Raw genomic sequence first — 25,876 nt, 5'->3', positions numbered from 1 at the left:
CACAGTCTGTACCACCTGGAGCTTGCATATCATCTTCACATTCAATTTCAGATACAATGAGCTACAGTAATCCAGCCAGGAGGTGACAAATGCATGGATCACTCCAAGGGCATCACAACTGGTGGGGGACCAAGGGCCATGTCCCTCCCACTTTTGAGAACGTTCCACCACCGCTGGATCACTGTATGGATGGATTTCTCTACTCTTCTCCACTGCTTAGGGCTGTTCTTCCTGGAATCAGGGGACTGTTGCCTTCTAGTCATCCATGCATCAAGAAGGACCATCAAAACTAAACAGGCCATTATGAAACATCACGATACAAAGACTGGGTTGATGGCCCTCTGACTCCCATGAAGGTGCTACCTGCAAGAAAGCTTGTCCCATCAACATGAGTTATGGAAGAAGGAAATAAAGATAGCTGACATGAAAATTTTTCATCTCTTTTACTCTTTGAACTCTCATAGGGCCGGAGTTAGGTAACAAAAGCAAAGATTTCAAGGATCAACCTCGGTTAGCCCTAAAAGACATTTAGTGCTGGCAAATTACTACAGCTCTGTAACCTTTTGGAACCATGGACTGTAACTCAGTTGTCTAGATAGGCTGCCTGCTTAAACCTATAATGAATCTCATTTCTTTTTCCTAGTTAATAAATCCTTAGTTAGTTTACTCTAGGATTGGCTATATGTATTGTCTTTGGTGTGAGGTCTGAGGTACAAATTGAGACAGATTGTTTCATGTTCTCTGTGTGTGTATATCAATCTCCCCTCTGTTTTTTCCACCAAATGCATCCAATGAAGTGAGCTGTAGCTCACGAAAGCTTATGCTCTAATAAAATTGTTAGTCTCTAAGGTGCCACAAGTAGTCCTTTTCTTTTTGCGAATACAGACTAACACGGCTGCTCCTCTGAAAATTGAGACAGGGTAAGTGACTGGTCTCTTGGGACTGGAAGCAATGTGAATCTTTTGAGATCTTTGATGTATGGCAACCAACTGTCACTAACTCCAGCTTGCCTGGATACTACAACAGACCGGAGTGCCCAAGGGGACTGTCTGTGGCTCCATGGTAAGACTTTTACAGTGCTTCAGGAGTTTCCATTTCTTACTGGGTTGGTGAAATCTCATGATAGACCTTACACTCAGTCTGGGGGGTCTGCCCTGAGGTTGGCACTCACAGTCATGATCCAGCACGACAACACTGATTCCCTGATTTAAGATTTTCTGCATATGTAGTTCCAAATGGCCATGTATGGAGCAGTGCTGAGCAACCCATCCCCTGCCCTAGTCTACTGCTTATCTGGTTATTACTCATTATTCATTGTTTACATCACAGTATGTGCCTAAGGCTTGTCAGGGTCCTATTGTGCTAGGCACTGTGTAAATAGGGATTAAAAAACCAAGGCCAGTATCAGAGCTCACAATTTAGATTAGAGAAATGACACAACAAGATGATGAAATAAACAAAGAGATAGGGGAAGGTGGGGAAATAAGAATAACACAAGACTTTTTGAGCACAATGCCACCTATGACTTGTGACCATGGCCTCTGTACTTCCTCAGACATCCTTGCAAAATTGTCTTGAGAACTAGGGGAGAAAAAAATTGCTGATATGTTATGCACTGGCTAAAAGAAAAGGAAAAAAAAGCGCTAGTGCAGGAGAGCCAGCAAGTGGGATTTTGTAAACCTGTTTTAGGAACCTTTCATAAACCTCTTCCTGGAACCCTTTCTTCTCCATCTCTCCTACAGTCAGTGAAAAAATGGGAGACAAGGAGCTGTGATTGCACATGATCACAGTGTCATTTCTTACATTCATTTTTTAAAATATACATTTTCCTGCAAGCAGAGTGGGTTGCAGGCTGCTGTGCAAAGGCTTTTCATCCCATCACAGCGTTCACTCCCCTCCCTGCAGCGTTCACTCTGGCTGTTATGGCACTCTAATTAGAGAGGAGAACTGACATTAACATCCCTGCAGGAGGATTCAGTGCTCTCTATCTCCAAAACCAGCTGCTTACACTAACAATAATTCTGTCTTTATTAGCCACTGGGATGTAGATTATAAAGTTTACCTGGTCTCTGATTCAGATTGCCCCTGCAGTATCTTTTTTAATCTTCACTCAATTCAAATCCAGGGGGAGCAGACTTCACTCTCTATGTCCCTTGTTCAACCATCTTCTCCTCCGCAGATCAAAACCAGTTCAGTCTCCTATTTGCACTGCACTGGCTCTCTCTCTTATATGGACCTCAAATTCCATACATGAATTTGCCTATATATAACACAACACTCCCCCTTTTAGCTCTCCTAAATCCTTGCTAGATGATCAGGGACACCTCTTCATACAGACGTTATTAGACACATACATGAACACAATATTTTAGCGAAGAGGCAACATGGCTTTCGTAAGGGAAATCATGCCTCACCAAGCTACTAGAATTCTTTGAGGTGGTCAAAAAACATGTATACAAGGGTAATCCAGTTGATAGAGTGCACTTGGACTTTCAGAAAGTCTTTGACACGGTGCCTCACCAAAGGCTCATAAGCAGTCATGAGATAAGGGGGAATGTCCTCCCATGGATCAGTAACTAGTTAAAAGACAGCAAACAAAGGGTCAGAATAAACGATCATTTTTCACCATGGCGAGAGGTGGGATTCCTCAAGGATCTGTACTGGGCCAGTGTTGTTTAACATACTCATAAATGATCTGGAAAAAGTGGTAAACTTTGTGGATAGTTCTCTGAAAACATTTGCTCAATGTGCAGCAGCAGTCAAGAAAGCAAATGGAAAGTTAGGAACCATTCGGAAAGAGATAGATAATAAGAAAGAAAATATCAGAATGCTACTATATAAATCCATGGTACACACACATCTTGAATACTGTGTGTAGTTCTGGTCATCCCATCTCCAAAATGATGTATTGGACTTGGAAAAAATACAGAGCAGGGCAACAAAAATGATTCAAAAATGTCAAGAGTAACAAGAAGGGTTTCTTCAGGTATGTTGGCAACAAGAAGAAAGCCAAGGAAAGTGTGGGCCCCTTACTGAATGAGGGAGGCAAGCTAGTGACAGAGGATGTGGAAAAAGCTAATGTACTCAATGCTTTTTTTGCCTCTGTTTTCACTAACAAGGTCAGCTCCCAGACTGCTGTGCTGGGCATCACAAAATGGGGAAGAGATGGCCAGCCCTCTGTAGAGATAGAGGTGGTTATGGACTATTTAGAAAAGCTGGACGTGCACAAGTCCATGGGGCCGGACGAATTGCATCCGAGAGTGCTGAGGGAATTGGCGGCTGTGATTGCAGAGCCCTTGGCCATTATCTTTGAAAACTCGTGGCGAACGGGGGAAGTCCCGGATGACTGGAAAAAGGCTAATGTAGTGCCCATCTTTAAAAAAGGGAAGAAGGAGGATCCTGGGAACTACAGGCCGGTCAGCCTCACCTCAGTCCCTGGAAAGATCATGGAGCAGGTCCTCAAAGAATCAATCCTGAAGCACTTAGAGGAGAGGAAAGTGATCAGGAACAGTCAGCATGGATTCACCAAGGGAAGGTCATGCCTGACTAATCTAATCGCCTTTTATGATGAGATTACTGGTTCTGTGGATGAAGGGAAAGCAGTGGATGTATTGTTTCTTGACTTTAGCAAAGCTTTTGACACGGTCTCCCACAGCATTCTTGTCAGCAAGTTAAGGAAGTATGGGCTGGATGAATGCACTATAAGGTGGGTAGAAAGCTGGCTAGATTGTCGGGCTCAACGGGTAGTGATCAATGGCTCCATGTCTAGTTGGCAGCCGGTGTCAAGTGGAGTGCCCCAGGGGTCGGTCCTGGGGCCCGTTTTGTTCAATATCTTCATAAATGATCTGGAGGATGGTGTGGATTGCACTCTCAGCAAATTTGCGGATGATACTAAACTGGGAGGAGTGGTAGATACGCTGGAGGGGAGGGATAGGATACAGAAGGACCTAGACAAATTGGAAGATTGGGCCAAAAGAAATCTAATGAGGTTCAATAAGGATAAGTGCAGGGTCCTGCACTTAGGATGGAAGAATCCAATGCACCGCTACAGACTAGGGACCGAATGGCTCGGCAGCAGTTCTGCGGAAAAGGACCTAGGGGTGACAGTGGACGAGAAGCTGGATATGAGTCAGCAGTGTGCCCTTGTTGCCAAGAAGGCCAATGGCATTTTGGGATGTATAAGTAGGGGCATAGCGAGCAGATCGAGGGACGTGATCGTTCCCCTCTATTCGACACTGGTGAGGCCTCATCTGGAGTACTGTGTCCAGTTTTGGGCCCCACACTACAAGAAGGATGTGGATAAATTGGAAAGAGTACAGCGAAGGGCAACAAAAATGATTAGGGGTCTAGAGCACATGACTTATGAGGAGAGGCTGAGGGAGCTGGGATTGTTTAGTCTGCAGAAGAGAAGAATGAGGGGGGATTTGATAGCTGCTTTCAACTACCTGAAAGGGGGTTTCAAAGAGGATGGCTCTAGACTGTTCTCAATGGTAGCAGATGACAGAACGAGGAGTAATGGTCTCAAGTTGCAATGGGGGAGGTTTAGATTGGATATTAGGAAAAACTTTTTCACTAAGAGGGTGGTGAAACACTGGAATGCGTTACCTAGGGAGGTGGTAGAATCTCCTTCCTTAGAGGTTTTTAAGGTCAGGCTTGACAAAGCCCTGGCTAGGATGATTTAACTGGGACTTGGTCCTGCTTTGAGCAGGGGGTTGGACTAGATGACCTTCTGGGGTCCCTTCCAACCCTGATATTCTATGATTCTATGATTCTATGATTCGGGGGATGGAACAGCTCCCATATGAGGAGAGATTAAAAAGGCTGGGACTGTTCATCTTAGAAAAGAGAGGACTTGGGGGAGAGGACAGAGGTCTATAAAATCACGGCTGGTGTGGTGAACGTGACTAGGGAAGTGTTATTTACCCCTTTACATAACATACGAACCAGGGGTCTCCCAATGAAATTAACAGATAGCAGGTTTAAAACAAACATAAGGAAGTACTTCTTCATACAATGCACAGTCAACCTGTGGAACTCATTGTCAGGAGATGTTCTGAAGGAAAACAGTATAACTGGATTCAAACAAGAATTAGACCAGTTCATAAAGGATAAATTCATCAATGACTATTAGCCAAGATGGTCAGGGATGCAACCCCGTGCTCTGGGTGTCCCTAAACCTCTGACTGCCAGAAGCTGGGAATGGCCGAGAGCAGATGGATCACTCGATAATTGCCCTGTTCTGTTCATTCCCTCTGAAGCATCTGGCATTGGCCTCTGTTGGAAGACGGGCTGCTGGGTTAGATGGACCATTGGTCTGACCCAGCATGGATGTTCTTATACAGACTTTAAACAAAACTTCACTTATTGCAAGTTCCACTCCTTCTTACCTCCAGTTTTGCATTTATAAATCATGCTTGTGGAAGAGTGCTGCTGGTCACACGGATACAGCCTTTTGTCCTACCAAGTCTGTGGTCGATCATGTGTATTGTAAAATCTGAAATGAGCTGGGTGCCCTCATGCTAATCCCTGCTAGCCAGTCACATGTAAGGCAGCCCAGTAGGTAGGTTGTTCCCTTCAGAAAGGCCCAGGCATAGCCAGGGTGGTGACTGAGTGCAAAGGTGCTTTAGTCAGAGCTGTACTGGGAAGTTTATACAGGGTCTGCCACCACCGCAGCTGGCCCCAGCCAACATTCTCCCTCTCCCCCTCTGAAAGAATTGGCAAGAACCTTTTTTTAGTTATTTAATATATGTTATCGAGTGACATTTCTATAGCATCTTCCATCTGAGAATGTCTGTGAACAGTGATGGATGTGGTCTCACAACTCTCCTGAGAGGTGGGTATATATTACCATCATCTCGCTTGTGTTGATGGGGAAATATGGTACAGAAAGTTTAAGTGACTTTCCCAAGGTACATAACTGAAATGAAAGCAGAACCCAGCTCTCCTGACACCATGGACTGGGCATCCTTTTCCTGAATAGTCGTTCTGGGCTCCAGTTTGTAAATGCAGTTGAATATGGCTCTAGACTTTGCATCAAGGACAGCTGTGGCAGTAGGAGTTAGGGCTTTCCTGTGATAACAGATTAAACGTGGCAGGCATCTCTGATCTCTACAAGATTCCTCCCTTTGGAGACAAAGTATTTATGCAATGCTGATTCCCTGCAGTGTTATCAGGACGCCTCAGTGCAATAGTATGCTTTGGCATGTACTCCACACACATCAGAAATCCTCGCATAATGAGTATATTCCAGCTTAGCCAGTTGTAGCTGATTGCAAAGATGACAAAACAAAACTCCTGCCAGCTGCTAGCCTTGCCAAAACAAATATGTGGGTTTGTTGGAATTACTGAGCTACTGAGTTAAGCTGGCACTGCCAGGACCTGGGATGACTACAAAGATTCTGACAGCTGCCAGCCTATGTTGGCTCAAGCACAAAATTACCTTGAAATCTTGTTGGTTGCATGTAGTTTTGCTTTTGACAATAATGTTTTCTTGGCCTTTTCCTGTGTCAGGTTTCTGAATCTGTTGCCTTCTCAGGTACTCCCTCAATGGCACCTGCATGCTATATGGAATCCTCACCCACTGCCTTGTTGCAGTCCATCCTCAGAATTTGCTACAGACCTAGTGATGCAGAGTGCTGAATGACCGGGGTTCCCACTGACTGTGAGTGGATGATACAGGGTACCTTGCACGCTTGAGCACGCTCATTTGTTTCTTGACATAGGAACCAATATATCCCATAAATATCCCATAAGCAGCTGTGCATTAGCCCCTGTGTACAGTAGTGAATAGATGGCAAACATCAGCTCCTGCTCTATGTCTTTAACAAGGATGAAGGCTGTCACAATGCTTTTTCCAGTGCACTAGCTGGTGCTCATGTTTAATAGACAAGATTTTTGGAGACTAATTTGACCTGTATTGAATTTTCATTGACACTTCAGCCTCCCCAGAATTCAGATAATCAGGTGGGACATTCATGTTTTTTTGCTCCTGTCATAGCGGTAGCTCTGTAAATGTACACATGCTGAGCTGTAAGTGTGCACACAAAACCTGTGACACACCGTCTGCTGTAAACAGCATCCCTGCCACACAGAGCTCCCAGCTCTGAATGGGTACCATACAGAAATAGGTGCATGGGCAGGTGTAGCTGATGCATTTCACAGCGTGGGTGGATTGGCAGAGATTTTGCCCCAGGAGGCACCTCAGCAAGCAGTAGCTGGGAGGTTGTTCAAAGCAGAGGGTTTGGCAGGAAGCCCCTTTTCAGCCACAAACAAAAGGGGTAGGTAGGAGAGGTGCAGAACAGAGAAACTCAGTGGCACAGGATGGTACTTTCCTCTCACAGCCTGACTGTCCCTGGCCTTTGCATGAATGCACAGGGCAGGGAAGCTGTGTGGCCTACGGAAGCTGCACTGGTTATGCTTCCCCTCCCTCCCCCCATACACCAGGCAGCCACACTCTGTCTCTGAGCTTCCCCATGGCCGGGCAGTATCTGGGACCCCGGGGAATTAAACCAGATACAGGTATGTTCAAAGGCAGTTTTACTTTGAGCAGCACTGACCCAGCACGCACCTGCCCTGAGACAATTGCTGTCATTGACAACCTGCAGGCATCTTTTAAGCATCAGCCATACCTGTCTTCTCTCTGCAGTTATTGTTGAACTAACATTTGTTGTGACTGTTTCCAGGGAAATCCCTTTCACAGTTTCCAGGGGCCAGGCTGCAGCAGCAGTCTGTATCACATACAGCTTGCAGAAAGTTATCTCCTTTGTGAAGGCAGTGCCCTGGGACAACTAGCAAAGGTTATGACCATTATCTACTGTGTTTGGGGGGCAAATAGGATGGGGATTGATTACCCTAATTTTAACCTAGGATCCAGAATGTGACCCTGGTTCCCCCTGTTCCCAGTACAGGATGGCATACAAGGGATAGCTGTTGTCTAGAAGAGTGAGCACAAGACTGGCAACAAAGAAATGTGGGGCCTATGCCTGGTATCAGCACTGAGGTCACAGTGCAACCTTGGGCAAGTCACTCAGCCTCAGTGATCTCATCTGTATAAAATACCATCAAGGGGAAAAATTAGGCTTATCCCACTTCTGTAAAGTGCATCTGTAGAGGAAATACTATGTATATAATTCACAAAAAGAACAGGAGTACTTGTGGCACCTTAGAGACTAACAAATTTATTTGAGCATAAGCTTTTGGGAGCTACAGCTCACTTCATTGGATGCTCACGAAAGCTTATGCTCAAATAAATTTGTTAGTCTCTAAGGTGCCACAAGTCCTCCTGTTCTTTTTGCAAATACAGACTAACAGGGCTGCTACTCTGAAACCTATGTATACAATTGCAATTATTATTGACAGAAGCAGATGCTGAGGAAGCAACACTTGGAGAATGAGCCTGAGCCAAACCGGCTGGAAGAGTCCAAGCCTTTTCCAAGTACCACCCCACTACATCATAGATAGGAGATACCTGCTTCTAGCAAAAGGCCTTCTACTGTATGTCACTGTGGACTTGGCTTTGTTTCTGTTTATAGCCAAACAGAAAGGAATCTCCACCTTGGTAAATCTTTCAGCTCTCTTGGAAAACACCTTTTGTATCCAAAGGAGACAAAGACGTAGAGCTAATGACAGCAGAGCCACATAGGAAGGGCCAGAATGGGTGGATACTGGTCAACAGTGTGACATTACAGGGAGAGGCAGGGTCTGCATTCTGGGGAAGGACTATGCACCCCCAATTCCCCATGTCTGAAGGAAAAGTCTATGCAGTCGTACCGCAGGTACTTTGGTTTCATTTGTAAGGAGCTGTATTGTTACTATGTATACAGAGTCATAATGACGCCTGAACATCTATCAGGGAAAAAGGTGATGTCCCAGCTATATCCCAATGAATACAAAAGCAGCAAGCAAGATGTGAATGAAAGCCTTCCATTGACAGAGTATTTAGATGAAATCCTAGGGTTAGAGCTCCATTTGCCTGTCACTTGCTCAGCCTCTAGCGGCGGGAAGATGTTCTTTCTCTCCCTGCTTGTTTACACATCTCAAAGTCGAAAGCAGTTTAGGTTAGGACACAGAATAGACGCTGCTCCCTTCTCCCCTTACAAAACTGCTTCCAACGTAGTTACAGATAGGAGAGGGCAAATTCTCAGATGGGGGTATGGGCTACTGGTGCAGACGCTCTGGGATGTATGTAGCAATCTGAGATTTGGACATACAAGGCCTGACCCAAAGACCAGTGAAATCACTGAAGAGTTCTGTGGCCTTCACAGCAGCTTATGCCCATGCTGGCAAAGCCATTACATTCCTCAAGTAAAAATAAACCTCTCTCACCATAGAGCTGCCAACGTAAACAATGGACAAAAGTTCTCTCTGTAGAGAATCTTGGCTCCCAAATTCTGGCCTCCCTACAGAATCCCTCTTATATCAATAGGATGCTGTTAGAGAGATGATAGTGAAGATGTCGCTGATTGAGCCGTGTGCTGATAACAGGCCTACCAGACATCAAGACAAATGCGAAGAAACAAGCCTGCCAGATGCCATGAGAACAGTTTTCCCCAGGGGATATTTGTATGCTACAGCCTACATCCTCCTGCATCCACTCCTGAGAACTTGTATTTGCCACAGAACTTCAGAATCGGCACTCAAAGCCTATTTTACTCTGAAAGAACAGTAAGGATGGAAGAGTTTTGGTATAATTTACTCAGGCTTCTCAAAGTACATGAGAGAGGTTACACAGGCAGAGTATCAACACTACTTAGCTGCTATCACACGTAGACATTACCGTCAAGGTTTACAAGCTACCATTAGCAAAAGAGTTTGTTATTCTAAATTAAGAGGTTTTAACCAATACTAAGAAAGCAACAGAGTTCAAAACTATCCTGGACTTGTTCTTCTAAACAGTGGGATCTACAACTCAGGAGGACAATTCATTTGATCAGTTGGCCTCATTTTCTCAGTGTCAATCTTGTAGGAATGGAGAAGGTTCTTCAGACGTTCCACAGTTTCTGGCTGCAGCTGTGGAGTTCTTGACAGTATCCAGGCATATTCAACGTGGAAGAGCCAGATAAAAGTAGTGCAGGAATACACCATGGAGTAGTTTTCATAGTCAGTGGAGAGTACCCAGTAAGGGCTAGAGGGCATGACTAGAAAAACAGCAGGGGCATCATTAGAAAAATATGATTAACCAACATTTGATTTTCCTTGTGTATGTTAAGCAGTTACAGGAGGTACGGTAAGTCAGGACTACTGGGTTCTTTCCCCAGTTTTGCTACTGACTTGCTGTGTGACCTATGAAAGGGCAGGAAGTTATTATGTAGAGCTTTCATGTTACACCTGATAGATTCAAGAAAGCCAACAGAATTTTGAACTAAAGACTCATTACTAGTCATGCTGGATGTGTAATACAGCCTAGTGCCAACAGCTAATCCACAATTAAAAACCAACCCCCACCCCCCACACGCTGGAATGAAGGGGAGTTTGGTGCACATGAGAACAGACATCAGGGGGTACTGGTCATGTTGGTAGGCCCAGAGGTTACTCCACCACTTCTCAGTCCTGGTGCCTACCCCTGTCCCCTTAGAGTCACTGGGTCAGACCTGCAGCTAAAGCCATATAGTGTAATTCCCTTTTCCTGTTTTTATTTCATGATGTTCAGCCAAAGACACACGGGGAGGCGACACAGGGGGAGGGGTCAATTGCCCCCCTCCCAGATTGGCTGCCGGGAGAGGGGCTCTGTCCTCCCACTGCGCCTGTCCCCCAGCACTCTCTGCCCCTGGCAGTCAGGCCGAGGCGGGGAGCAGATGGGGTGGGACCAGACACTTCTCATACCACTAGCCATTCTGGGTCACCGCTCCATGCAGCGCAGCAGCTGCCTGAGAAAGCCTGGCTGGGGAGGCAGTGGCAGGCCACCCCTCGCCCAGGCCTGGCTGCCAGGGAAGCCAGAGCCCCCCTCTACATAGGTTACAGTAGCACCATTTATTCATTGAGGATCTGGCTGACACGCCTAATTCTGCTCTCCGTTAGAAGAGACTGGTCTAAATTTAGATTGTTGACTTAAATGGAGTTCGAGTTAGGTCAGGTTGACATCAGTCTGATGGAGTGGAATGTGGTCTAGCCTGATGTACTCGTGAGAGCACAAGGGTTCATCCCTTGATCCAGACCCGATTCTCCACTACCGTGTACAAAGGAGAATGGTAGCATGTTTCACTCCCTCAGTGTGCGAGTGACATCCTGCATGGCAGCGCAGAACTAGCCCTTCTCTGGATTACTTTTTGTGAATAAGAATAGTCTCCCTCCCCACTCCATGCACACAGGAGCCATCAAACCTCTAACAAGGCAGCAGAAAGGTGTGAGGAACGAGAGTAAAGGTGGACAAAGGGAATACTTTCTGAAACAATATTGTGCACAAGGAGAAACGGGCATGTAACAGCGATAGTAGAAGCCTTGATGGCATGATAACAAGTGAAAGAAAAGAAAAAAGCCACATAATTAAATTAAAATCAAATCATTGTCCAACTTCCTAGTCTCCACAGAAACATTTATCCTGAACAGTTTCTCATCTGGGGGCCTTACCATTGGGCCTGCTTTCCTCTCACTTGAACTAGTTTTTCACCTATGGGACTTCACGGATCTATACCAGTGTGCAAGCAGAATCAGGACCCAGCTCTGGGCAGAATTCATGGTGCTACTGAAGTCAATAGCAAGACCCTAGGAGCAAGATTTGGTCCAGTGCAGGGAATGTTTTTAAACAAACACACTTACACCAGTAAAAGCTGACACCCAGCTTGGCCAGCTCATCGTCTGCCTGGACAGCCTCCCCCTCGATTCGATTAATTCTGCCATCAGAGCTAAGGGGAGAACAAGAGGTTTGGAAATTAATGGCACAGGTTTGCAATCACATTTAAACAGTATTTTTCCAGTACTATTTCCAGTAACTCACTCTCCTGAGCTGGTAATCTACATATAGTCAGTTAAAATCCATAATAAAACCCCACATAATGTGCGTTCCAGTTAACAGCAGCTTCCCGATAGGCACAGAATCAACTTTTAGATGACATGTTTCGACTTCCAGAAATAGCACACTCTAGATGTCATGCCATGCAGAGCAATCTAGATGACAATATAGGAACGTCGGGATTGCCATACTGGATCAGAGCAGGGGGCCACTTAGCCCAGTACAATCAACTGCCTCTCTGGTGTATTTTCCTGCTTTGTATGTTGCTGGACTGAACAGTTTGCATCAGCGGAGTGTCAGTGTGTGTTTTGCAAGTATAAACCCATGGTATAGTGTGTGTACAGTATATTAATATAAAGAAAAGAAATTAAAAAATCCCCAAATTGTCATGTAGGAGACGAAGAGAGAAAAAACCCAAGCAAGTGACAGATGTTTGTCATGTAGCTTACTACACTGCTGGAAAGCTCTCAGATACAAAAGTGATGAGGGTAAGGTTGTGCGAATTCCTCGGGGCAGAGACTGCCCTTTTTTCTGCGTTTGTACAGTGGCTAGCGCAGTTGGACCCTTATCCATCATAATGCAAATAATAGAATCATAGAATATCAAGGTGGGAGGGACCTCAGGAGGTCATCTAGCCCAACCCCCTGCTCAAAGCAGGGCCAATCCCCAACTAAAACATCCCAGCCAGGGCTCTGTCAAGCCTGACCTTAATAAATAATAATAATAATAGGAAGGAGATGTCCTTTGGGGAAGGAAGTGTGTGACTTGTTTGGCACCCCATCCTATTGCATAGCCCTGCATGTGCTCACATTGTGCAGGGAATGTTTAAGAGACATCATTTCCTATTCACTTCTCCTTTCTCTCTGAAATTGAGATCCCAACCCCTGAGCAGGCCCAGATCAAGTTGCAATGGGGGAGGTTTAGATTGGATATTAGGAAAAACTTTTTCACTAAGAGGGTGGTGAAACACTGGAATGCGTTACCTAGGGAGGTGGTAGAATCTCCTTCCTTAGAGGTTTTTAAGGTCAGGCTTGACAAAGCCCTGGCTGGGATGATTTAACTGGGACTTGGTCCTGCTTTGAGCAGGGGGTTGGACTAGATGACCTTCTGGGGTCCCTTCCAACCCTGATATTCTATGATTCTATGATCTGCTTAAAATTCAGAAATTGTCATTGTTCTTTCCATGATGCTTCAGCTTTCCCTGTCCTGGGTTTCCTTACAAAGTTAACTCATAATAAAATAGCCCCCAGGGCCTGATTCTCCACCATCTGTGGACCAATTCTTTACTTTCCTGTGCTTTGGGTAGAGACTTATATCTGTGCAAAAAGGGTGTAAAAAGCTAAGTGTCTGGAGCATTCAGATTTGACAGCACTTCACGCTCACTTTGCATGGGTGAAAAAGGTGCAGCACAAGGACACCAGCTCTCCTCTCACTCACACTGGTGTGAATATGGAGTAATGGGTGGCATTCACTGGCTCCCTTGACACCTTTGAGGAGCAGTGGGCACTGTCCGGGGTTCTCTGCTTGGTGTCCCCGTCAGGCTCCCTTCTTTTAACCCTTTGACCACACTCCTGTCCCTGTTATTTCATTAGTTGTCCCCCCGGAATCATTTGGTTTCCAGGTCCTGTGGATCCTCCCCTTAGGCTGGGGTGGGGGTGGGGGTCTTATCTGAGTATTGGAGACCCAATAGGTACAGGAGGGAGGGTCAGTCTGCTTAGGCTGCCCTGCTGGTTGGAGCCCTCCCTCTTCTCTGGCTGCCCTGCTGCCTGGAGCTCCTTCTCCCTCCCTTGACCTGTTGCTGGTTGGAGTGCTCCTTCCCTGGATTGCTGCTGCCACTACTGTTGAGAAAAAAACAAAACAAAAAAAACACACACCACTGAATGGAGAGGCAAGGTGCAAGATCAGTGTAAGTGAAAGGAGAATTAGGGCAAGTCTACGCGACAAAATTAAGTTATGTTGACGTACAGCCAACATAGTAATTAAATTGGTTTCACGTGTTCGCACTAGCTCCTTCTGTCGGCGGCACACATCCCCACCAGGAGTGCTTGCACCAATTTAACTGTGAGCCCCGGGCAGCGAGGCTGCCAGCTGCTGGGGCTGACAGCCAGAACAGACCAATGGAAGCACTGACACTGCATTGACCTAACTACATTGACCAAAGCGCAACGCCTCTCGCGGCGGTGGAGTTATTAGGTTGGTGTAGTGGGCAACTTACATTGGCGGGAGCAACATTGTAGTGAGTAGACACTGACAGAGCTAGGTTGATGTAACCGCCACACACACAATGCCAGGCAGTGGGGATCAGGCCTCTGCTGTTAAAGGGTAGGAGATCCTGACATCCCTCCTCCGACTCCCACAGAACTTGCCCAACTTCCAGAAATCGTATAACATGTTCACACCTGTCTAATTGCCCGTGTCCTACTTAGATTAAAGCATATTATTCCCCTTGCTTATTACATGTCCCAGTTTGATAAAGTAAGATTTGTTTAATTACAGACTCTGAACTCCGCTAGCTCCTCCCCTGTGCAGGCGGCCCCTGAGGTAAGCTCTAAAAATGGTCTGCTACTCACTTGATCCAGAGAACCCCACCAAATCATGCAAGTCAAGGGGTTCTAACCTTCAAGTCCACTTCAAGAACACTCGTGAAACAGCTCAAGCTATCAAGGGCATGCATATCCGGAAAGCCACTAAATACTTAAAAGACTCTGAACTATCGTCCCAACACCTCCACTCAATAGCAAAAACCCCTATAACAAGAACTGCCCACTTTTTGAAGTGTGTGTGAGTGCTGAGAATGTATGGGTCTGTACAAACAGCAAAAAACATCCCTGGCTCCTTCTCATGGCAGCCTCCTCCATCTGCCATTGCATTCACGGCTGTATGCACAGGAGGGCTGGTGTTCTTTACCTTGAACAGCTCAAGTTATTCTGGAGCTCTCAGGATCCTGAACACAGTGAAATCATTACACAGACCATCAGTCACATTACAACCTCCCCCGTCTCTTGCAGTTTAATATGGACTCAATGAATTACCCGGCTGTTTGTCAGGCCCTTCTTTGGCAAAGAAGGAGAGGAGACAGTGCTAAGCAGATATAGAGAAAAATGGGCACAAAGGCAAATGGGCACTGCTCACCTGCCAAGCACAAAGAATGGACTGAAATGTTGTTATTATGCAACAGAACAAAGCCACCACGTCATGCCAGGGAACGCAAAGAACCTTTCATTCATTCACTCACAACAGCCTTCTGTGAAAACTGAGACTATCTGAAAGAACTATAGAAAAAACACTCAGACCAGTCTCTGCAAAAATTCAGAACAGCTCTGTGGGCTTGCAAATCACAAGTAAAATACAGCAAACAATCTATTTACAATGCTCATTGATTTACGTAGGTAGCTATTTCTGGCACACATTACACAGCAGGTACTACCAGAGCTAAGTGAATACTGCAAAAACAGACCTACAAATACTTGCTTCACTAAAAATGGCCAATATACTCGGATTGCATTTGTGGCCTCTTAACTGCTATTTTGGTGACACTCACCCGCGAGCAAGGGGCCAGCACACAGCCCAGGCACCTGTTAAGCGCTAAGTGGGGCAAGGGCCTTGCGCTGCCTCTGCACAGGGGTGAACATCACCCTGAGACTAGTGACGTCACATGGGGTTTCAGTCAACGAGGGCTGCAGGACAGGCCGCGAGGGATACTCAGCATATGCTATTTTACCCCTGGCTGCAGGCACTGATGTATTTCTTCTTAGCGGGCCAGGCCTGCAGTGCGAGAAGACATGCCGGTGCCCAAAGGATGCAGCACAGAAACCAGAGACCCAGGCTAAAGCACAAAGTGCGGCTGGGCCATGCATTATCTCTGACAGCAGATCTCTAATTTGTCCTGCCAGCTGAGTCACTGAAACCAAGAGCCGTGTCCCCTCTGCCTTGCACGGTGCCCTCTGGACGTGAGATGAGGCTGAGCTGGCAGATATGGAGAAAGACAATATTAGCTGGTTAGTGTAACTTAAGAGATTCTCTCCGCTCAGCGGCAAGAAGGCTCAAGGCTCACTGGGACCCTGCGGCAGCAAGGACACAAGTTTGGAAACAGGTACTTACAGGAGCTCTTGATTTATCACTTTAATCTTCCCATTTTCCTCCAGTGAGTAATTGGCCTTGATGCAGATTCCCCTCTCAAAGCTTGCAGGCAGCTTTTCGATTTCATACCATTTCCCAACATACTGAAAGAAGAAAACCCAGAACAGGCCTTGTGAGTGTCCTCAGAGTCACAGGGATACAATGGACGTGATCAACAGGCTACAGGGCAGTCTAGTCGATTCATGAACATTGTCCCTATTCTGCTCAGTTCAAAGAAACTTTTCTACGTTTGTGTGAGAATAACCACATTGGTCCACAGAAGGGACTGAACTGGTAGCCTCTAGAATTAAAGGCATGTGTCTCTACAACTTGAGCTAGAAAGCCAGGCTCTGTAGGCAGGAGAGGCTGTACCCATGCAGCCCCATGGAGAGATTCAGGACACATGGGTTCTCTACCACTAGCCTGCTGTAGGATCCTGGGCAAGTCAATGCACCTTTGTGCCTCAGTTTCCCCATTTGTAAAATGGGGATATGGTTCATACCTCCTTTGAAAAGCACTGTAACAGAGTGAAGGGTATTACTATTAGACTCACATCCTCTGTGGAGTGGGCACAGGGGGAGGCATAGCACATGGAGCAGTGAGTTACAGCTCCACAAAATCTGCTCCGCTGTTCAGCCACCCTGGCAGGCCGGCTGATCTTTACACACCCTCTTTGCCTTAATTGCTTTGAGCCAGCAGGATTTTAGCTTTCTTCACACCTTGGTAACATCAAAGTTCTCCTGGACTGGTGGATCCGGACATCGCCCCCAGCTGAACGTTTGCCCCTCGGTGATGTGGAGGAGACTGAACAGAACTGAAAGCAGCACCAAAGTCCCTAGCATGGTCACTTGTGGATGCAAATGGGAACCAGACCTAAAAAGAAATAAAACATAGAATATCTGGTGTCCTGGAGGAGCAAATCTGTGCACGAGGTGACACGATCACAAACAGAGCGTCAGCGATAGGGTGAGGTTAGAACCACAGTCAGAGGAAAAGGAGTGGAAGGACGGAAACCACCAGTACTCCGCTGCGAAAGCAGTCTTAAAACAGCCAATAGCCCAGTGCCTTCCTCAAGCATGGCCAAGCCCATACCCAATGCTTCCTGGTGAAGCAAACTGCCACGCCTGCGTCTGCATACGATTAGGAGAGCAACAGCAACCTGGAAACAACGGTTTGTAGGCACTGCACAGCCCTGAGCGACAGTGAGATCCAGGGGCGTTGAGGGCATTCAGCACCTCCCAGGCCTGGGCTTCTTAGGACAAATAATTTGGTGGCGGCTGCTCTCACGCTTTTTCCTAAAATACTTCATTAGCATTAGGAAAAACAAATAAATAGGCACATATACATGTCCAAATCGTAATTTATTTATTGCTGGCTAGTAAGTCTAGTGTGAAAAGTGATATTAACTAACATACAGGTATCACTTTTCACAGCAGACTTACTCAGCCCTGGCAAGTTTGGGGACAAATTAAGCCCTGGAAGGGGGATCGGGGGAGGCAGCTGGGGCCAGGAAGACAGCAGGGGGCCAGGCCCAAAGCCCCATGGCCAAAGGGCAGAGCCCATAGGCATGCACCCAGAGCCTGCCGCCACGCAGCTGGATCCCAGGACTGGAGCCTGAAAACCTGCACCCAGATCCAGAGCCCACCACCCCAGGGCCTGAGTCCCACGGCCCCTGGGAAGGTGGGGAGCCCATGGCTGCCTGCTCCTCCACCGTTGTGCCCCAGGTGTCTCCAGAGGGGGGCAGGGCTCAGCCCTGATGGTGGCCCCAGCAACCAACACCAAGGCAGTGTATCCAGGAGCACCAGGGAGGGGGGCTGCTACTTTGGCATCTCAATCGCAGCCCGGGAAGCTGTGGCAACAAGAAAAGCCTCTGGTAGCCGCATGCGGCCACGGTGGCCACATTTGAGAAATGCTGGGCTAGTGCCCGATCCAAGGGGAAGCTGCACCAATATTGTGTGTAAAATACTGACCGGCGGTTAGAGAAGAAACCCCACCACCACCTGCTCATAGAGAGTATTAGTGAATGACTTTGAGAGGCTGTAATGAATGGCCCCATCCTGAGGATGGGTCTGTAAACAGAGAGGGGGCTTTGGCTTTGCTGTCTACGGCTGGGGCTCTCTGGGACAGAAGCAAGCAGACAGGAGAGCTAGTGAAAGAGATAGAGCAGTGGGCTCCATGGGTGAATGCAGCCCACCCTTTAGTACCACCTTTCCTGTTGTTTCCCTCCTGGTGGCTCTAGCTCTTCCCTTGCTGGGCAGGCACCCAAAGGAGCTCTGGTGTATTTCTCTTTTCTCCCTTTAAAAGCTGAGCACCTCCACCAAGCATTAGAGGGTGTGCAACTCACTGGCAACAATATGAGGAAAATCTTCAACCCTAGACCCCCTACCCCCGACAGGCAGACAGCCCTTAACCTTTCCTGGCTGTCCCAGCACACTTCATTAACGTACATTAAACAAACATTAAACATACATTAAAAATAAATCCAACCAAAGCATTTTTGGATTGCAGGCAGGGGCACGAATACAGCCATTAAACCAAACTGTAAACCCTATATATGACTGAAACCACTTCAAGGCAGCAGGGTGGCAGCCCCGGGAAGCACCTCTCGTTCCAGCACTTACAATCTCTTCTAGACAAGATCGGGAGTTGCTGAGCACTGCAAAAAGCAGCAAGAAATATCCCTGGTGAATGAAGATGAGTCCTGCTAAGGATTAATAATAAAAAATATTGGGATGGAGTGGGATAGGGGTGCTAAGAAAACAGTCCCATATTTTTGAAATACAGCATCAGCACCCTGTCTACAAGGAATACAACAACCACAGGGCACAAGAAAGCAGCTCCCATTTTATACTGACATGCACCTTCAATCAATTAATTAGGCAACATACCTTTGCTGAGAAGGAGAAGCAAAGAGCTCAGCCGTGTTGATAGAGGCCCAGGTTATGAGGAACAGCTATCTAGCAAGTTGCCCTCTCTTATTTTATAAGTGTGCTGGGGTCATCATTACTTAACGCTGGCACAAGCCACACCCTGATCCCTGACATGCTTGGTTTTTTGGAATGCAGCCCAGATGGCTTAAATCTGCACCCAATACAAAACTGCAGAGACTTTCTGTCTTTCATCCATGCCCTGAAGGGAAACAAGGGAAGATGTGTTTCTGGGCAGAGCACTTGCAGCTGCAGCGGTACTTTGCAGCTCAGAGCAACTGCATGGCAAGGGGCTGTCAGCGCTATTGAAACAGCCAGTTTTAAAAGGGTCAGTTTAAATGTCGCTCTCACTAGTGGAGCTGCTCCCAGCCCCGTTGGGGACTGGAGAACGGGGCCAGCTTGCGATCTCAGTTACGCCAGAGAAGGCCAATGCAGTTGCTCTGGATTTATGCTGGAGTAACTGGCTGCTGATGTGCTGAGACCACTGCCAGTCATACTGACCGATCATTGTATCACCATTTCTTCATGCACCTCGTCTGTCTCCATCTATTGTCTCATGTCCTAGACCGGGGTGGGCAAACTACGGCTCGCGGGCCAGATCTGGCCCCTCAGGGCTTTGGATCCGGCCTGCAGGATTGCCACCCGCATGGTGCTGCAGGCCCCACGCCGCTCCAGGAAGCAGCCGGCACCATGTCTCTGCGGCCCCTAGGGAAGGGGTGGGAGGCAGAAGGCTCAGTACTCTGCACTCGCCTGCAGGCACCGCCCCCGCAGCTCCCATTGGCCTGGAATGGGGAACCGTGGCCAATGGGAACTTCAGGGGAGGTACCTGGAGGCGAGGGCAGCGCGTGGAGCCCTCTGCCCTCCTATCCTCCAGGGACTGCAGGGGCATGGTGCTGGCTGCCTCTGGGAGCAGCGCGGGGCCAGGGCAGGCAGGGAGCCTGCCTTAGCCCCACTACGTGCCGCTGTCACCCCAGAGCTGCTCCAGGCAAGCAGCACCGGGTCGGAGCCCTCACCCCAAACCTCTCCTGCACCCCAACCCCCTGCCCTGAGCCCCCTGCCGCACCCACACCCCTCCTGCACCCTAACCCCCTGCCCTAAGCCTCCTGCCGCACCCCTCCTGAACCTCAACTCCCTGCCCTGAGCCCCCTGCCACACCCCACACTTCTCCTGCACCCCATCCCCTGCCGAGTTCCTGCCACACCCCTCCTGCACCCCAACCTCCTTCCCTGAGCCCCCTTCTGCACCCCCTCCTGCACCCCAACCCCCTGCCAAGCCCCCTGCCACATCCCTCCTGCACCCCAACCCCCTGCCCTGAGCCCCCTGCCCCCAACCCCCTGCCCTGAGCCCCTTCCTGCACACGGCACCCCCTCCCACACCCCGCACTCCCTCCTGCACCCCAACCCCCTGCACCAGCCCTACATTCATGGCCCTGCATGCAATTTCCCCACCCAGATGTGGCCCTTGGGCCAAAAAGTTTGCCAACCCCTGGACTAGGATCTCACTGAAGACAACTGTTTTTGCCATGTTTGAAGATGTTTCACTTAGGAATAATGAAGTTCTCAATCTTTGTGCAACACATACTAATGACAGTGAAGAGTTGTGCAGCTCAGAATAGAGATGTGCCAGGCACATGTAGAAATGCAATCTACTGGCAGCTTTCTGACCCTCCCTCTCACTTCAGCATGCACTGTGCCTGCACACACACGCACAGGAGAAGCAGCCCCTGGCAAACCACTGCAGTAGGCCAGACCAAGCCGGGTGCAGGGGGAGAAGGCGGCGTGACCTCCCTGACTGGCTTTTCTGCAGAGCACAGGGGCATGCTGTGAGGTGGGCTGTGGCCCTGCGTGCTGCTTTCTGCTGCATAGCACTGCGACATGCAGGCAACTGCAGTGGCAGAACTTGGTGTCAGCTCCCTTTGTGTGGGAAGGGCAACGTGGTGGCTGCAGAAAGGGATAAGGCAGAACTGGGACAGGATTAGCATGGGGGGTGGCTGAATAGCTGGGGAGTGGAGCATGGGCGCAGAGAGCGCATTGACAGCATTGGCCTCCTCGTATGCTCACCACCATGATAACCGCACCCCTGCGCCGGGGAGGACTGCTTTGCCCTGGGCCCCTTGGATTATGAGCCTTGTCTAAACACCACATGTACCTGTCAGTGGAGTATTGGGAGAGCCAGAAGCTTCAGCAGCAGCCTTCTCCGTGACCAGGCCATGGCCCTCATGACCAGTGTCTACAGAAGGGGTCAGGAACTGAGCCAGAGACCAGAACCCAAGGTCATAGTGGAAGACAGAAATCAGTGACGTGCCAGGACTGGGTTACCTGGTCTGAGGCAGGGCTGGCAACAAGGAAGCAGAGAACCTCTTCCAGCTGCTGCTTCAGAGCCGGTCTGCTGACTTCTCCAACCAACTGGCCGAAGCCAATCAGGCTATAGCCAGCTGCACTCGTTAGGTGGCCAGAGCCTGGCTGTGCTGCAGGCCGATTCTTGACTCTCTGCTCTGCTCTGGCCAGTGCTCCCCTGCACTGCTTTATCTGCCATTTGCCTGCATGCTGGGACGTGCTGAGCCGGCTTTGTGACCATGACACTGACATGAACATACCTGGGACAATGGCCTGGGTGTACCGGCCAAGGGCCAGGCATTCCTGGGATCAGTCACTCGTGTGCAATGGAGCTCCTGCCTTTGGATGCCCTCTGCTTGCAGCTCATGAATGCTGTGCTGTGTGCTTAGTGTGGGGCATCTCTGTTCTCACCTGTGCTGTTCAAGATTGCTCCGTGGGCTTGTTGCTCTGTGTGTCAGCCATGGCCTGCACCAAGAAGATGATGTCCTGGAGAACACCACCGGCTCACTGTCTGACCACGACCCTGCCATGCTGGCACCTGCCCCCAGCACTGTGCCGTACAACCATGCCAGTACCATTCACTCCAGGATTGCGGTGCCCATGGTCACATCCTGTGTCCAGACAGCAGGTGCTGCCCTGTCAGGATCCCGTCAGTCAGTCGCTTGTGATGGGCTCCTTGGTGCTGCCACCCTCCCTTTATTCCCTTCCTGTGTCTATTCAGTCACATACCCCCAGGGTCCCCACTGACCCCTCCGGGAGGCGGCACTTCGCAGCCCTGGGGCCAGAGTGACAGTGAAGTTGCTGCTCCAGATTGCTGCCGTTCACTACGGGGCCTCCTCTAGGCCGGTATTGAGATTTCAGCCTGGCCTCTCAGTGGCTGAGCCTCCTGCCCTCCCCCCGGCCCGTACCCACCCTGCATCTACAAGCCCCGAGAGCAGCTTCACATGACTTGTTTCCTGGGCTGCTCCCCAGCACCCAGGTGTGTATGCGTTGGGGAGACACAGTGCTAGGCTCACCCCCTTCTGATCTGGCCACGCCCAGTCTGTCCGTGTGGCTCTCACCCAGAGCCGACCATCCTGCTCAATGCATGAGCTGGGGCTGATATTTCAGAAGCGCTGAGCCTGTTTTGCAGACATTGCTCTTATTTGCCATCCTGGGGGCTCTGCCCTTCTAAAATCTGGCCCGAGGGCAGGATGGTGGGACTGATTTATTTCCCCCATGTATCCCGTGCTGCTTCCCATAGCATGGGGCATGGCTTCTGGTACGCCTTTCCATGGGCATGCAACCTCCCATCAGGTTGATCCACATCCCCCCCATGTGGCAAAGAAATGTACAGGAGATACAATAGGGAGCAGGGGAGACACCCTGATTGTGGGAGTGTGTTGCCCTTGCTCCAGGGCCAGCTGCTCTATTGTTAAAGCTGAGTTCTGCTCCACTCTGCTAAAACAGCAGCTGCTTTCCAAGCCATATTTGGGCCATGCATGCATGCTCCAGCCTCCAGGGTGCTGCCTGCACACGGACAAGGATTTTGCTGCAAGATGAATAATTTATGGCATTCCACAAAAATCCTTTTTGTGCAGCACCCTTGCCCCAAATGTGTCATTAGCAGCAGCACCTGGGCCTGCCTCATTTCCAGCAAGCACTGAATGTATGACTTTGCCTGTGGAATCTACAACTCACGCTGCACCAGCCTCTGAATCACACAGCATTCAAAGAGCTCAGCTGCACAAGAGACAAAGGGAAGCGCTGCATGTCAGGGGTCCGGATTTGATGGGCTCCTCTAGGGAGCAGGGGAGACTGCAGCCCTGGCTGAGCCCGCATTTAAATCTGCCAAATGATACATGCTCGATTGTTTAATGTGGAGGAGACAAAGGCAGATGAGTGTCCAAGTGGGAAACATCCCACTGAGCACAGAGCCCAATATGTCGGACCTGATTAGGAAACAGGTTTGTGTTCTTGGTTCACTGGATCTGGAGTGTCAGCCTTGCTGAGCTCCCCCCGGGTCTGCCTGCTTTCAGCACCTCCCTTTCTGTTTTCACCCAGTCAGGGTGATACGCAGTGGTGGTGTAACCATGTCACTCCCAGGATATGGGGGAGGGAATATCTTTTATTGGACTAACGTCTGTTGGAGAGAGAGGCAAGCTTTTGAGCCACACAGTGCTAATGAAGATAAAAGACATACCTCACCCACCCTGTCTCTCTAATGGTAGTATTCATGAAGTATTTTAATTAGTATCTGACCTAATTAAATCATTAGATCACCAGGGCCCAGCTGCTCCCAGCACCTGGGGCTGGGCGCACAGGTCACCTCAGCCAAAGAGGACCAAGTCCTCAACACACATCAGAAGCAGGGCTTGCCCCAGCCATCATGGAAATGCAGCAGCCTCTTAGCCGTGCTCAATGTTACCACCGTGGATACCATGCAGCCCTCTGTGAGCAAACCCCAGTGCACATGCCCCGAGTGACGGGTGCCTCACAGAGTCACTGGGCTGTGCCCCTAAGGCCTGCAGGCTGACAGCTGCAGGGATGTGCCCACCAGACACTGGAGACCGTGATCTCCCAGAACACCAGCCCCTTCGTTTCCAGCTCCGGGGCCCACATCAACCACACACAATCTGAGCTAGCCCTGCCAAGGTAGTCCCCGAGTTCACAGGGACGAGGGCTGCTTGCCTGGACTCTCCCCTTGACGCCAGCCCACAAGCAGGCAGAAATTAATCTCTGCATGAGCTGCAGGCAGCTGGCAGCGTCTCCCCAAGAGACGGTGTAAGGGACTGCAAAAGACTGTTACGGCCTAGCCAGGGAACTTTCGCCTTCTCAAGCCGAGCGGTTACTGTGGGACATAGATAGCTCCTTCGTTACTGTGGGATAGAGAGAGTTTTTGAAGGACACAGCTGCTTTGCATGGCCCTTCGCCAGGTAGTAGAAAGCCCCCCTTTAAGAAGGACCTCACTTTATATTCATGAGCTGTTTTTGTGTAATGCTTATTAACGCTGACTGTCTGCCCCTCCGTCGGACTCCGTCCCAGGCAAAGCTCCGGTGTGCTGGGTTCCCCGCCTCTGCGACTGCAACGCTTGGAGTCCCCGTTGCGGGTGGGTCACTAACCTTCAGTAAAGCCAATAACTCACAGCTGTGTGTAAGCCTCGTTTTTCTCAGAGTCCTCATGCCGGACCTGTGGTGCTTCGAGCACCGTGGCTCAGAACATTTGGCGCAGCGAGCAGGGTACTCTGAGAAGCGATGCCGCTTTGGCCGAAGGTAGGGGAAGTGGGGAAGCCGTTGCTGTGCCTACAGCGCGTACCAGGATGGCCCCCGACGGAGCGCTGGGGGCCAGTAGCGCGGGTTATGGCGGGTGGGCTGCCCCGACGGACTGGCTGGAGTTCCAACAGGCTGCAGGGGTCATGCCCATGCAGCTGGTAGAGGGGTTACACCGGTTACGAGAGAACCGGCGCTCTGGGCAGAGTGGCGGGCGATGGGAGAGCTAGGTGGCTCCTGCTGACCGCCGTCCAGGCCCAGGACGAGGGGGTGCTCTGCTTACAGCGAGCTCTTGAAGGGAAGACTCAGGAATGCACAGCACAGGGGGAGGCCCGGGCCGCGGCTCAGGAAGTCGTCACCTGCCAGGCGGAGCGCACCCAGGACACGACGGTGTGAAGTGTTGGTTGCCCGGGTAGCGAATAAAAGGCCCCTTAGGCGCGGGCGGCAGCCGGTCACCATCGCCCAGATGCGTGCGGTGACCGCTGCCCCCTCCTGGGACCCCGAGACTTGGGATGGGAACATTTGGGACTCCTCATCCTTGGATGGGGGGGAGGAGCCCCCTGCCATGGCTCTGGCACCCCCGGTCCAGGAGTTTTGGGTGCAAGAAGGCGCCCTACAACCAGAAGTTGTCCGCATGTTTAAGACGAGTGAGTTGCAGGCAATCGTGAAGACGTTCCTCCAGGAGCCTGGGGAGAGCGTCCTGCAGTGGCTCGTGAGGGTCTGGGACAATGCAGGTAACACAGTTTTGTTGCTTTCTTATGAATTTCAACAGTTGGGGGTCCTATCGCAAGACTCTCAGGTACGTGCACAATTGGTGAATTCGCTGCGGCCGCAGGCCGGGGAGCAAGACATCGAAAGCCCCTCGTTGTACCGCTGGCTGGCGGCTGCAGTGGGGGCAGCCTACCCCTCGGTGGGGGAGTTGGAAGCACGGGCGCACCCCGAAGACCATTCCGGAAGGAGTGCAAACCCTCCGTCAATTGGGAATGGCCTGGGCTGTCTCCACGGGCAGGGAGATGGAGCTGGATATACCAGTGACAAAATCGATTAAAGTCACAGTTTTACGCCTGGCCCCGATGAGTTAAAACCTTCCCTCCTCGCTGTCGTCATGGCAGAGAATGGGCGTGGGAGACTTGACAGCCACCCTTATGCAATTGGAGGCCGCCTTGGTGGGTGCGAGGCCAAGAGCCATACAGGCTGCGAAGGGGCAGTAAGGCGGGGGACAGGAGAAAGGGGCGTTGTGGGTGCCCCAGACGACCTTGTGGCTAGATCTCTTGCAGGCTGGTGTCTCTCGCAAGGAAA

At 49.6% G+C, this 25,876-nt stretch overlaps 1 protein-coding gene across 2 annotated transcripts; it reads right to left on the bottom strand.

Moving 5' to 3' along the window:
* Positions 1–9,673: 9,673 nt before the first annotated feature.
* Positions 9,674–19,246, bottom strand: APOD (apolipoprotein D). Of its 2 annotated transcripts, none has more exons than XM_038417405.2 (5): positions 18,955–19,196; positions 16,786–16,939; positions 16,049–16,170; positions 11,755–11,840; positions 9,674–10,136 (listed from the first exon to the last, which is right to left on the bottom strand). In XM_038417405.2, the coding sequence occupies exons 2-5, from the start codon at positions 16,906–16,908 to the stop codon at positions 9,901–9,903; spliced, it is 567 nt and encodes a 188-aa protein (XP_038273333.1). In that variant the 5' UTR covers positions 16,909–16,939; positions 18,955–19,196; the 3' UTR covers positions 9,674–9,900. The 2 variants fall into 2 exon arrangements, with proteins under 2 accessions (XP_038273333.1, XP_043347772.1); XM_043491837.1 differs by lacking the exons at positions 9,674–10,136; positions 11,755–11,840 and adding exons at positions 12,986–13,785; positions 15,669–15,913 and having other exon boundaries at positions 18,955–19,246.
* Between the last annotated feature and the right edge of the window lie 6,630 nt (positions 19,247–25,876).

This window comes from Dermochelys coriacea, chromosome 9, assembly GCF_009764565.3.
Source record: "Dermochelys coriacea isolate rDerCor1 chromosome 9, rDerCor1.pri.v4, whole genome shotgun sequence".
Taxonomy (NCBI): Eukaryota; Metazoa; Chordata; order Testudines; family Dermochelyidae; genus Dermochelys; species Dermochelys coriacea.
Note: the sequence above shows the minus strand (reverse complement) of the source record. Positions and strands in the feature narration are given on the sequence as shown.

Excerpts from the sequence above, each read along its gene's own strand:
- APOD (XM_043491837.1), bottom strand. The coding sequence starts at position 16,908 with ATGCTAGGGACTTTGGTGCTGCTTTCAGTTCTGTTCAGTCTCCTCCAC. Across the intron at positions 15,914-16,048 it reads GTGATAAATCAAGAGCTCCT|CTCAGCCTCATCTCACGTCC; the intron begins GTAAGTACCTGT and ends CATATCTGCCAG. Across the intron at positions 13,786-15,668 it reads ATCAGTGCCTGCAGCCAGGG|TAGTGGCAGCAGCAATCCAG; the intron begins GTAAAATAGCAT and ends TTTTCTCAACAG.